This window comes from Takifugu flavidus, chromosome 21 (genome assembly GCF_003711565.1).
Source record: "Takifugu flavidus isolate HTHZ2018 chromosome 21, ASM371156v2, whole genome shotgun sequence".
Taxonomy (NCBI): domain Eukaryota; kingdom Metazoa; phylum Chordata; class Actinopteri; order Tetraodontiformes; family Tetraodontidae; genus Takifugu; species Takifugu flavidus.
In genome coordinates this window covers 101772-115457 of record NC_079540.1, presented here as the reverse complement: position 1 = coordinate 115457, position 13686 = coordinate 101772, and the positions used below count along the sequence as shown (strand labels likewise).

Genomic DNA, 13686 nt, shown 5'->3' with positions numbered 1-13686 from the left:
ATAAAATTTGCAGCCAAAGAAAATCACAGGTCTCATATAAGAGCTCATGAAAATGTCCCAGCCCTGGGGTTAGGGGTTTAGGGTTAGCAACCAAAGCATCCTAGACCAATCGCAGTTTAGTCCACATCTAACGCGACCCTTTCAATAACAAGACGAGCCATTTGCTGTAGCTGAGACCTTCAAACTCCTTGAAGGTATTCCAATTAATTCGATTATTTATTCTGTGTGCAATTCACAGTTTGTGGGGAAATGAACCTGCTTGGCAGAGGTCTACTGGTGAATTGTTTTTAATTTGGTTTACGACAGTCGTAAACATTTGGCGGCAGCTTTGACAAAAACGGCGAGCCAATGAAAGGCTACACGCTAATGTCACATGCTGATGTTTCGCTATCAATATAGGCCAAGTTGTCAATATTTTATAGGTTAAGTTGTAAATATTTTACAATTTCCTCAGAATACTATTCTTCCCTATTAAGCGGCAGTAGTGTGCCTACTGCAGTAGATACAGCTTTTATTTTCAAAATAAACCGGAAATGTTTGACATTATTTTTTCTTGACACGGAAGTCATTTAACTTGAGTGAAAAGTGAAAGTGCAGAATTTTCCCAAGACGGCTACTAGGCGGCTTTTGGTTTGTTTGCTCCACCAGAAGTCTTGAGTCGCATCATGTCTAGGGACGGACACGGCCACAGCCACCACTGTGGGTGTGAGGGGGAGCATGAGCCCGCGGAGAGGGGCTTTGAGTACGGACTGTATAGTCGAATCGACCTGGAGAAGATGCAGTGCCTAAACGAGAGCAGAGACGGAGATGGAAAAGTCGTGTTTAAACCGTGGGATCAGCGCAATGAGCGGGATAAGGTATTTGTCTGTACCCCCTTGACCAAAAGTTAGTCGATAGAGATTAATGTGATTTGCTCAGCGCTCGAATTCAACAGCTGTCAGTTAAAATCGGGCTCAATATGCTAAGAATACCAGCACCATACCATGCTTGTTTCCTTAAAGAACAATGTAAGGCGGGTGAATTATAAATACTACCACTGGAGATGCTGCTAGTTGAATTTTTAACCATATTTTTCTGACAGATTCTTTAGATGAACGTGTGCTGCGATTGTTGACACGTTGTTCTTTGTTCTTTCAGTATGTTGAGAGTGACGCAGATGAAGAGTTACTGTTCAACATCCCGTATGTATCATTAAAGGATTTCAGTTTTCAACCTGAATATTTTACACATTTCACGGGAAGAAAAACTCGTTTTGCTTTCATTAATCATTGAGAAAAATCCTTTTGCTGTGATCAAAAATCGCAGCAAAAGAAATGGCTCTCTTTTAGTTTTACAGGTAGTGTGAAGCTAAAAGGCATCATCATTTCTGGAGAAGATGATGACTCTCATCCAGCTGAAATACGACTGTGAGTGTCCCGCTAATCTGACCCTGTGGCCTGTTTCACACTGCAGATATGAGGCTCAACGAAGTAAATTATTGAGCCTGTCTTGGTTGTGCTTTCTGCTGTGTCACATCCTATATAGGACTTTAAATTTGATATACCTCTAATTGATTCCAGGTACAAGAACATCCCTCAGATGTCCTTCGATGACACTGGCAGAGAACCAGACCAAGCTTTCAGACTTAACAGAGACCCGCTCGCTGAGCTGGAGTACCCAACAAAGTAAAAACACTAAGTTATTTTCTTTAATGCTCTACTGCACTTAAAATATATACTTTCATGTTACCTTTGCAATGCAAATTTGCTTTCGGTTATTGAAAATCACATTCACTGATGCTGTGAAATGAAAGGGCTTTAGTCTATGTAGTTTTGATACCTATCTGCGGCTACTGCCAACTGTTGTTTTACAGTTTTACTTTCTGTGAGTGTAATGTAATCTGAAATCTGTTCTGCTGCCTTTGCCAGGATTGCTCGTTTTTCCAATGTTCACCACCTGTCTGTGCACATCTCCAAGAACTATGGAGCAGAGAACACCAGAGTCTACTATATAGGCCTGCGGGGAGAATACTCAGAGGTCAGGCACTGCTTTATTCTCTATTCAAATAAACCCTAAACACTAGGTTTTTCCCAGTGTCAATTCAGTATAGGTCTTCAGTTGCTATATGGCAGGAATAATCAGAATTGAAGCAAAAATAATTGGGTTCACAAATCATGTCTGAAAACTACTTAAGACTTTGTGTTAAATGTTAAACATTTGATGTAGATTATGAGTGAAAACACAGCCTGAGACACACCCTATAGATTTACCCTTCATAAAGTCCTTTTTCCATTTCCATTTCTGTTGTCTCATAAAGTTTGACCATTTGACATTTTTTCATAACGTAAAATATTTATCACAAAACTATCACTAATTCAAAAAAGGATTTTATGTACAGTGTAATCAGAAAATGTTACAGTTCATTTTTTAATTTTTGTTGTGCTCCAGTCTAAAAAAATCTACTGCATTTTATCCAAATATATTTAATATGCCAAAGTCCGAATTTTAGAAATTTCTGCACATTTATGAAAAAGAAAAACTAAAATGTCCCATTGATGTAAGTATTCAGCCATTTTACAATGAAACAGGACATCTTTAAGATGTTCCTACCAGTGTTTTTATACTAGTTGAGCATAAGAGATCCCAGGAACAGCTGAAGGAAGGTGAACCGTCATTGCTGCACTCAACCACTGAGCTTTATCGCAAAGTGGTCAGCGCTTTAAAATTGAGAGCTGGAAAGATCACCCACAGATGTTCCTCCATTTTTCAGCCCTTTGTTTTCATCAGCAGTGTGAGACCGTATCCTTATAAATATTCTCTCCTGCTGTCATTCTCAGGCTCACAGACACGAAGTCACCATCTGCAACTATGAAGCTGCAGCCAACCCTGCGGATCACAAAGTCGAGAGTATCATCCCACAAACTAACTTTATTTCTTGAAATACTCAGAAAGATGTATGAACAAGGAGATAGAGGGAGAGGGTTTCAGTGGTGTTTGCTTGACGGGTGTACAAAAGTAAAAGATGAGTGCAGAGCTGCATACAGGTGTAATGGCTGTGCTCATCTAAGACTGAGTACAGCAAACTGGGAGTGGAGAGCGTCCAAAGTGTTTCAAAGTGCCGGATTGTTGTTGTGAGGACATAATCCATGAAAGATTAACAACAAAATGCATGAATTGTGGTTGACCTGTTTAACGTTATCCAACACACCAATAATGGGATAACTGCACTTAAATAAAACACAGACAACTGGAAATAAACCAAGTCCTTGTTTCTTTTTCTTTTTTTTTGAGGCTTACATTACATTACAGATGTCCTTATCCAATACTTTACAAAAGGAAGTATCTATCTATCTATCTATCTATCTATCTATCTATCTATCTATCTATCTATCTATCTATCTATCTATCTATCTCTAACGACTGAAATTATGTTGTTCCAATTATTGAGTTTTGGTTGATGAGCATTTGTGATTTAGTGTAACCTAAAACCTGGAAAACCAATCCGGAAAGGTCTTTAAACTTCCAGGCTGCCTGGAAATGCTAGATTTCATCCTGGATTTCTGAGCGTGACGCGTCTCGCGACGCCATGACGTCATTGGCGACCTCTGCCTGTCGACGACCAGTAGCGGAAATTCTGTGTCGAGAACTGGGACAGCAGTGGTGAGTGTATGACTTTGTATGAGCTTACGGGCCGTGCCCCTTATTTTAACCTCTTTATTGCTTTCAGGACTTCTTGTGGTTTGAGTTGTTCGGCGCATAATGGGTTCTCTGAACACATACCGCGAATATGAATCGCAACTTTAGCTTGAGGTACAAAGAAATGCACCGGCACTGCACAATACAATTGGTTATAAGGTGTTAGCTGTAGCGCCACTAGCTGCAAGATATTAAAGAGTAAAACAGCTAATGCAAGATGAAGCTCGACTGCTTTGTGTCGCTTAATGCCATCACAATCGAGGGTTGTGGATTATGGCCCATGGATCATATACCGGAACTAAGCTGAGCCATTCATTATCTCCTTCCTCTGCGGCACCTCTTCCACCCTCACCCTCTGCTGCAGAGAACCGCAATAGTTGTCGTGTTTCCTGCCATTAAAAGCCCTTTAGACGTCGATGATTTGATCTAACGGTAGTGGTAAATTTACATCTTTTTCATCTTCACCAGTGGCGAAAAGCAGGTGTGTGTGTGTGTGTGTGTGTGTGTGCGTGTGCGTGCGTGCGTGTGTGTGTGTGTGTACTGTCAGGCCGTGCACAATGGTGTATATTATGCTGGTGTTTGTCAGCCATCTCCAGTCATTGGGATCTATCCGGATGGGGGCACAGGCTGCTGCTCCCATCTTTCTCATTCCAATCTAAATGTGTCATGCAGGTTTAACTTGGCTACAAAGCAGCTTTAACCACCCACTGTTGATAAATGTCTCCTGGTTTTAGCCCGTGTGATATGTTAGTAATTTATTGAGCACTGTTTATTCAATATCATGATGTCGATATCAGCTCTTCATTGCAATATGCGTGTTATTGATAAATGTCCTTGTAGATCAGGGAAAAAGGCTTTCCACTTTCATTAGAGTAATTCAATTTTGGTTTAGAATTGATGCGAAAATATTGAGAATAGGAACAAAGTTTTTACGTGTTTTTGTTTTACATTTAAATCATTTGGATGGAGTAAATAAAGGGGTTTAAATGAAAAAAGAAATACATTTTAGGTGTGACTCCAGTGATTTTTAGTTTGATGTCGTCAGATAGTGATTAAAAAGTGGTTGTGCTGTTTGCACGGAGCATTTTTCTGCCTCTTTTAGGATTTATCCTCATTGTTCCAGCTGGTTGTTCGATGTGCTCTCACTCCTCCACTTTTCACTCATCCCACTTAATTTGACTCATCCTCTTGTGCTTTATGCTTCTGGCCACATTAACTGTGTGGTTGTGTGTGTTCAACAGGCCAGATAGCAGCCAAATTCATTTTGACGCTGAAAGCATTATTTTAAAATTTGTGTCAATAAATTTTCTTTAAAACTCACATTAACATCAGTGAGTGAAAACCCGTCTTAAATATGGGTAAAGAGGCTGTGGTGGAAACCATTGATTTGTAAAAACACTGCGCCAAATGCATGACATGTTTGAAAATAGTCAATTTGAAAAAGAGGTTCTTCATCCATACACCTCTGTAGATAACTAAAACAATGAAAATGATTGCAGTCATTGAAATATCCTTTATCAGGTGAATTCTTCTTGTGTGGAAAAAGTATTTTTATCAAAGTGTTCCACATCCAACTCCTGGTATGTTAACTCATGACACTTATTAGCCTTTTTAAGGTTATTAACTCAAGGCTTCACATACCTCTAGATCTATGAGGCTTTTCGGCTCTTCTCAAAACATGCAAGATCTGATTTTGCGTGTGCGTGTTTATTGTTTTGTGGATTATACTTTTCAGTACCCTTTACGTGGATGAATGTCAAATCATATTTTATGATAAATTAATGCTGAAAAACATGAAATTCATAGTTTTTCTTGCCACTGAAAACTTGTGTAAATGGGTGGAATTTTTTTTTTTATTACAATACTTTAATCTTATGTTTGCATTAAAATGAATCCCAACAAACGTGACAACTCTCATTTGTTGCAGTTTAATTTATATCCGGGGTAAAATGTATAAAAGTAGTGCTTTTTTATTGCTGGGTATGTATCTGTTTGGAGTTTGTGTAACCTTGAGATGACAAGAAGGCAACAGCGTTCAACCATGACAGCTGTGGAATTCCAACACAGAGGATCACGGTTTACATATTAATTATTTCAGATTCATACCCTTGTCCTCATCAACTATTTCCGCTCATTTAAAACCATAATAAAAGTTAGGCCGTTTGCAATTTGCTGATTATCAATACTCAAAACACAGTCTCACTTAGGACATCTGTCTGAAGTTTGGTAATAGGTTTAATATATGCTTTTGCCATTTTCTACCACTATTCACAATAAGTTGATTATTGTCAATAATGGTATCAAACGGGACATCGACAGTCTGTGGGCATCATCTGAAACATTTCTGACACAATTTCAAAGACCCCTCACCATAGGTAACCCTTATATAAAGTTATTTTTAAGCATTCAGAAAAAGTAATACACTTTAAACATATATATTATAATCAGGGTTAGAATTGTAATCCTAAAGACAAGGGATCGCTTGTAATCACCCCATAAAACCACAAATTGAGTGAAGAAATGATGGTGTTTTTATGATATGCCCAACATTTTTACTACCTGCCAAGTGTGTTCTGGTCCCCATGTGCTGCCTGAACACCCCTGACCTACAGTATTAAGGGATTCTCCCAGACCCCTGAAGATGTCCTACACTATTTCACACAAAATTGTTAATAGCGGACATGGCCCTGTTCTCAGTGACGCTCATGGACCCTGACTATCAGGTGGCCTCTTTGGGTAGTGGGACAATGGCTGCTGTCATGGGGTGATCTGGATCTTTCCATTGGGCGGGTATCATGTGGGTGCTGGTGGGGGCACAATGTTGTTGTTGTGTTGCTGGTTCTGGGGTGATGACAGGGCCTTGGGCTGTCTCTGTTGTGAACCCCTCAGGCTGAGGAGGCCTGGTTTAAATCCAGTCTAGGGAGGGAAGGAGAATTCATACAAGACTGCTGCATCCAAGAGCAGTGGGATACATGGAGCAGTGGAGGACTTTACTCCTGTTTAGAGGATCATTGTAGAGACAGTCACATCTGAGCTGGGGGGACCCGTTCCCCATGGGGCGTGTGACGGTTTCTGTGCTCCAGCATGCCTACACAAACTGCATTAACCATTGAAGACCTCACAGTCAGATCAGCTGTGTCTAATGTTTTTTTCTTTGTGTGTGGGGGGAGGCATGCTTGTGTATAGCTGGTGTGTCCGGACATCTGTGGGACTCTGTGGCAAAATGGTGTGTGCATGATTATGAGAGCGCGTGTGTGTGTGTGTGTGTGGTCATGATAAAAGAAATAAATAGCCCAGATATTTCTGTTTACTTGAGATTATGATTGTATTATGTGGTATTATCTTAGTTTGGAAGAGGATATATTAAATCAATTTTCACATCCATGTATTTTTTATTCCACTGACATCTGTTGTTTCTGATTTCCCAGCATCTTGTACAGTGTATGTGCGGAAACAACATGTCTGTGCCGCTGCTCACCAATGCTGTGACGGTGTCTGGGACAGAGAAGGAGACCGCAGTGGTGGGTGACCATAAATTCCTTTCTGTGTTTTTAATTGAATGACATCTTTGTATTTCATAGGCATTCATTTTTTGTAGCCTTGGATCGAGAGGATACACTGGTAATTAAAAACAATTAAATGACAAAATATAGTACATTGGTCTCACACACACACACATTTATATATTGCATCAATTCGGCACAATTAAATGCAAGGATTCTTTCTAAAATTCAGGATTCTGATACACAAAAAGAAGCAGCAATTTTATAATTCGGCTATTTATTCTCATTGAAGTTCTCAGATGATCTTTGCGGTCACATTACACATCATAGTACCTAGTCATTTCCACCCAAAACCAACCCATTTAAAGTTTATTTTATTTTCAGATCTACTTGTGAAGACCAACTGGCATGCTACAGTTTTGTGGGCCCTCTCCCAACTTTAGTCAAGTTGTTGGTTTCACAAATGTCAACACACTGTCTGGAGTCATTTTGCATCGTTGGCTGTATTATTTTAATAGTATATTAGGGGCTTTATATGATGGCAGAGAACTAGCTCCTCTTTACATTGCAGAAACACTAATCGATTGTATTGCTTATTTATTTATTTATTTATTTTGTCAGGCCTTATCCTCTGCTGTTTTGTTCTCTTCTGTGTGTCCTGCTCCTCCTTTGTCTGTCAGAGCACCTTTTAATCAAATCAAGCAATCATTTCATCATTCCTCTTAAATGACATTTATAGGTTTAGAATTAGACTACCTTCCATTTGCACTGAAAAGCTTTGCCTGTAGCTGTAGGATAATTCTGAGCCATGCCCTTTCAGATCAGCTGCACTTGTATATTTAATAAAATATGCTTATTTTCAGTAACCGATACTGAACATTGGCTTATACCTGACATAGAAGGATTCGTTTTTTAAATCTCTGGTATCTTGACAACAAACAGTGAAGTCCTAGCTTCCTAAATAATTGTTTTTTCCTTTATATTTTCTCCTGCAGTACATTAGTGTGCATGGTAACCAAAATGGCCAAAAAGAAAGATTTGCAATGTATTTTTCCCCTCACCATTTCACAACTTGGAAAATAGTTTGAAAGCAATGCGTTATTAGCTAGAAAAAATGTCATAGATTCCTGAGGTTTTGGGAGGTTTATGTCTTTTCTGCACTAATTATTAGGTTAATCCATCCATCTCATATTTAATTTAAATTCACTGATAATTATCTCTTGTGTCTTGTATTAAGCTATAAATGCACTTTAACATCGATAAATACAACCTACTTAACCAGTTCTTTCATCTTTGTGACAGGTTATCTTCCTCCATGGGTTGGGAGATAGTGGGTGAGTTATACCTAATAGAATAGCACTATTTAAACCAATATGTGAATCACCAGCACACACCTTTGTCTTATCAGGAAGGACGGTCTGTAATCTGTGAATAATCAACCATATGTAATCAGTATGTTCAGATCCTGATCTGCTTGGCAACAATAGATATACTATGTTCCTTTTTGTGATATTATTACTCATCGTTCTGCTTGGAATAATACTTATATAATGTTACAGACACCGGTCGTATGTGTTATGTGAAACAAGCAAATGTGGGACAACAAGAAATGAGTGGCTTTTGGGTGAATCCAGTTACGGTGGCTATGATTGTAGTCATATGAATCCTGACAAACTGGGGGAAACTAAGCAAGAATAAAAATCTCACTTTTCTTTTAAATGTCATATTAATTTACATACGCTGAAAGTCTTGAGATTCTGTTTTGTTAGAAAATTAGACAAATATTCAACCCTTTTTAGAAGGTCAACCATTACTGCAGCACTCCTGCAGCATGTGATGTTTGTGGCAGCATCGGCAGACAGAAGCTGCTCAAGGCTGAGGATGAACTAAATGGACTAAAGTACAGAGCTGTAGGTAATAAAAACCTGATCCAGAACGTTCACGACCCCAGACTGGGCCGAAGGTTCACCTTCCAACCATATAATGACTCCAACCCAACCAGGACAATACACTCTTTGGCTACATTCACACTGCCATCAAAGGTGAATCTGTTTTTTTGGGGCTCAACTTTGACATGAATCTGCTTTGTTTAGAACAGTATGAACAGCACAAGTTGCATTGATTCTGACATTTTCAATTGGTTCAAGCTACTTCCAAATGTGCTACTCAATCAGATAAATATCCAATTTTTTTGAATGTGACCATGGTCTGAACAGCCCTGTCGCATTTAATTCGACTTTGATGTCTTTCTAAAGTCACACACGTCACAATTCTGCGCCTCTGACAGAAACAGAAGTGGAATGGGAGTCGCCATGACGACAATAAACAATGGGAGACAGCAATGATGGAGTTAGCCAGTGGAGAGACAACTTAGAATTTGGGATGACATTTTTATGGAAGTCTTGAAACTTGAAGGGTCTTATCATCATCACTCATAACCCTAATTTGAAACAAACATCTGCTCACAAATTCTCCAGGTACTGCCACAAACTGTTGTTTACACCTAGACTATATGGACTAGCTGCAATGTTGCCACCATGTTCGCTTCCATTAACAAAGTTCTGCATGTAACGTTGTTATGGTTCAACTGAGCATGCAGATAAAAAATCAGATTCAAGCAATAAATCAGAATTGAGGATTAAATCTTGCAGTGTCAAAGTAGTGTTTCAGCATTCTTGAGTGGCCCATCCAGAGCCCTGACATGAGCCCATCAAACATATCAGGAGATATCTGAAAATAGATGTCCACACTCTCGCCCAACCTGACAGAGTTTGAGGGGACCTGCAGAAACAATTACCGTAATTTCCGGACTATAAGCCGCTACTTTTTTCCTACACTTTAAACACTGCGGCTTATTCTACACTGCGGCTTATTTATGTTTTTTTTTCGTGGCGCACTATCACAACTATTGTGAATCAGTCATTTTTACTAACCCTCATTGAGGGAGAGGAATATATATCGTATATATATATATATACGATATATATTCCTCTTCCTCTCCTCTCCTCTCCTGAATATTCCTGAATATTCCTGAATTCAGGAGAGCAAAATGTGTGGCATCATACCTCAGGAGACTCGAGGTTGTAACCCAGGGCAAAGGTGCTTCCACTAAGGACTACGTAAAGGGTCGTTATACTTATGTCAATGCAGTGTTTACTTTATTCCTTTTTTTAAAAAAAATCAAATGTGCAAAAAGCTTTTCTGTTTTCACATTCACTTTCTGGGGTATGGAGTGATAACTGATGTTTCATTTTCCGTTGGATAGCTAATTTTGTGAAACTTCTTTTTCCCTTCTTTTCTAACAGTCACGGTTGGACAGAAACTTTGACGGAGATTCAGCCTCCGTATGTCAAGTTCATCTGCCCCCACGCGTAAGTGCTAACCGTTCCTCTCGAATATGTAGTCAAGGCCATCACGTGTCCTGCTCTCTGTTCTACTTTAATGCTGAGTGTCATGTGTTCATCGCCTTCCACAGACCAGCAATTCCTGTCACGCTCAACAAGAATGCGATAATGCCTGCGTGGTGAGTTGCTGGGATGAAAGCAACTGGACACTGGCTCCCTTTGTCCATATACAACAAATGGCTACATGTATATAAAAATACTGTTCTATTGTTTTGATGTGTTACAGGTTTGACCTCATGGGTCTCAGCCATGACTCCCCAGAGGATGAAGCTGGTATCAAGAAGGCGGCAGAAAACAGTGAGATTCATCCTTCTATGAAGAAAAATGATTTCCGTAACTCGTACAATCATGTCTAATAATATTCATTTTTTCAGTTCAAATCATTTTTGTTCCCACAGCCAAATTCTTTTTTTCTTTTTTTTTAAGTTATCAGGACATTCTTTTCATTCTTAACCACATATTTATGAGTCTGGCGACACATAAATGTTGATTGCTTGAGGTTTGTGTGACGTACTTAACATCTTTTCCCAGTGAGGAGCAAGCAGCTGGTTTCTGAAAATGACTGAGCCTCATCTCATAACATCTTTATCTTTATTAAGTTCTCTGATAATGTTCAGTAATGTGTATGTTTTTGTTTGCCTCTAGTAAAGGCCATAATTGAACATGAGGCCAAAAATGGGATCCCCCCTCACCGTATAATCCTTGGTGGTTTTTCTCAGGTCGGACCTTTTATCTCAGCATAATAATATTGTAGTTGAACAACTTCAAAACTCAACCCTTCTTTCTGCGGAATTCATTCTTTTCAGGGTGGGGCCTTGTCTTTGTATACTGCCTTGACCTGTCAGCATCAGTTAGCTGGTGTTGTGGCCCTCAGCTGCTGGCTACCACTTCACAAGAGTTTCCCATCGGTACAGACGCACTTTTGTTGTGCAATAGTTGTATTTTTTTTCTCTAAAAGTTCTGAGATTCTGATGTATTTGAATAGTTTTCCATTTCTGATTGGCTGAGATAACTTATTGGAAACATCTATCTGTTCTGCAGGCATTCAGTGGCCACAAGTACCTCCCCATCCTGCAGTGTCACGGTGAAATGGACTTCATGATCCCATTGGGTTTCGGAGACATGACGTCAAAAAAAATCCAATCCATAGTTGACCCTCAGATGGTCTCCTTCAAATCTTACGCAGGACTCCCTCACAGCTCCTCTCCTCAGGTATTTTATCAATATGTCTTTTTTTATCATGACTGAAAAATTATTCATGTTCAACATTCATGAGGGAAACACACAGCTAGAAAGAACATCAGTCTAAAACCAAGAATCAAAGCTGTGTAAATTGTAAATTCCATCCATGACTTATTGTAGTTTTTTATGTTTTAATCCCATTTTGTTCTCTTGCAGGAGATGGCAGATGTAAAGGAATTCATTGAGAAGTATTTACCCAGAATCTGACCTCCTCCCATCTCCACTGTGATCTGCCACCCCTGATCTGCCATTCTCCTACAGGAAACAGCCATGAACACCATCTCCCTACCTTTCACACGTACGAAACAACCGGCAGAAGTTGAGTAAGGAAGAATTGGCCACTCAACTCAACATTTATGCCCCTTCATTGCTAATGTAACCGAGCTGTCCCACTTCAACATCTCTTAACATTCCTGTTGGTTTTATTGTCATTATCTCAACTTCTGCCTAATTTGATCATTTTTCCAGTGGTCACATCAGTGTGTCATTAATTAATGCATCAGTGACATCTAATTCAAATCAAACAATAAGATAATAAGTTGTCACCTAGTCATATCACATGATTTGTGATGTGCTTACTAAGATTAAAATTAGTGAATCCACATGAATAAGACTTTTTTAAAAAGTTGCTCTGTCTGCTCAGTGAAATCATCAGTGGAGAAGTGAAGCAGTGGCTGCAGTGAATACCAGAACAGTCAGGGTAAATGTTTGTAACTAACTCAGCTGTGGTAGTCAGAACCTGTACCAACCCTGCAACCTGTCCAGGTCATTCATCATTGAACATTACTAACACCCTCTTTTAGTACTGTATCAGAGAAGCAGGGGACCCTCAATTATTTTTATTGAATGTGCTAAGAGTTGATGTGAAAAAAAATTCCAGTTGAAATAAAACGGGATGCTTTTGCCGCCTCGTGCTGTAACAAATTGCATTGCAAGTTGTCATTCTTGTACTTTCCACCACCCCATGAACTGTGTTCCTACAGGACATCCCTCATGTCATGGTACCTCTTTTGAAACAGGCTTATGCTAGTATTTATCCCCTGAATAAAGTATTTATTCCCAGCTATCAACTATAATCTACTACTGCAATATAGGCTAAAAGATTAATTTAAAAATTAATCCCAGCTTTAGTATATAATTCGCCCTTTTCCCTTCTTTTGAAGAATGTTGTTATAGACTGGGAATGCTTTTGAAAGAGGCTCTTCCAGTTTATTGAAAGGATTTACAAAAAATAATCAAGAGTATATCCCAGGAGAATCACTTGTGCTTAAACATAGCAAGGGTTGATTTTCTAATGGTGAATGGTAGATTCGCTCCCCTTGTAACTGCTTGTTTATGCTGTTTTCAAATCTATCTTGGAACAAGTGAAAAAAATGGGACAGACATTTGAAACATTGTTGGATAACCATTGAATGTCTCATCTCCCACTAGTTGACCTCTTCTGAGCTCCCACTATGATTTAGTTAACCTTCATGGTTGTGCACTGGTTCACTTGCGTGACAGTCGCACTGTCCTGTGTACCCTGTACAGTGGTGCAAGTTTTTCTTTTTATTGGACCTTTTTTGTTGTGTTTTGTCATGTTGTCATCTCATTGTGTTTTTTCCACTTGTTTATAACAATGATTAAAATATATCTAAATGAGGTTCTTGGCTTATTATTTAGATTAAAGACACTAGTTTTTCCAGTAGTTATAAGTACTACACTGAAGATCTGCAGTTACATAGCATGTTATTTAAGAAATCAGGACAACGGCTCCATTAAATGAGTAGCAGATTCAAAGAAATTGTTAATTAAAATTGACATTTTCACCCATTCACATAAGATTTACAAAGGGGGTGATTCTTTGACGCTTATAATCTTGT

At 39.0% G+C, this 13686-nt stretch overlaps 2 protein-coding genes across 2 annotated transcripts; both read left to right on the top strand.

Moving 5' to 3' along the window:
- The first annotated feature begins 560 nt into the window (after window positions 1–560).
- pithd1 (PITH (C-terminal proteasome-interacting domain of thioredoxin-like) domain containing 1) lies at window positions 561–3241 on the top strand. The gene is made up of 6 exons (XM_057019957.1): window positions 561–857; window positions 1138–1181; window positions 1329–1406; window positions 1560–1664; window positions 1908–2016; window positions 2817–3241. Exons 1-6 carry the CDS (start codon window positions 666–668, stop codon window positions 2916–2918), a joined length of 630 nt encoding a protein of 209 aa, XP_056875937.1. The 5' UTR covers window positions 561–665; the 3' UTR covers window positions 2919–3241.
- Window positions 3242–3533: 292 nt separating this feature from the next.
- On the top strand, window positions 3534–13466 carry lypla2 (lysophospholipase 2). The gene is made up of 10 exons (XM_057019956.1): window positions 3534–3639; window positions 7104–7196; window positions 8481–8512; window positions 10484–10549; window positions 10654–10701; window positions 10809–10879; window positions 11228–11301; window positions 11389–11490; window positions 11624–11794; window positions 11981–13466. Exons 2-10 carry the CDS (start codon window positions 7119–7121, stop codon window positions 12029–12031), a joined length of 693 nt encoding a protein of 230 aa, XP_056875936.1. The 5' UTR covers window positions 3534–3639; window positions 7104–7118; the 3' UTR covers window positions 12032–13466.
- Window positions 13467–13686: the final 220 nt, after the last annotated feature.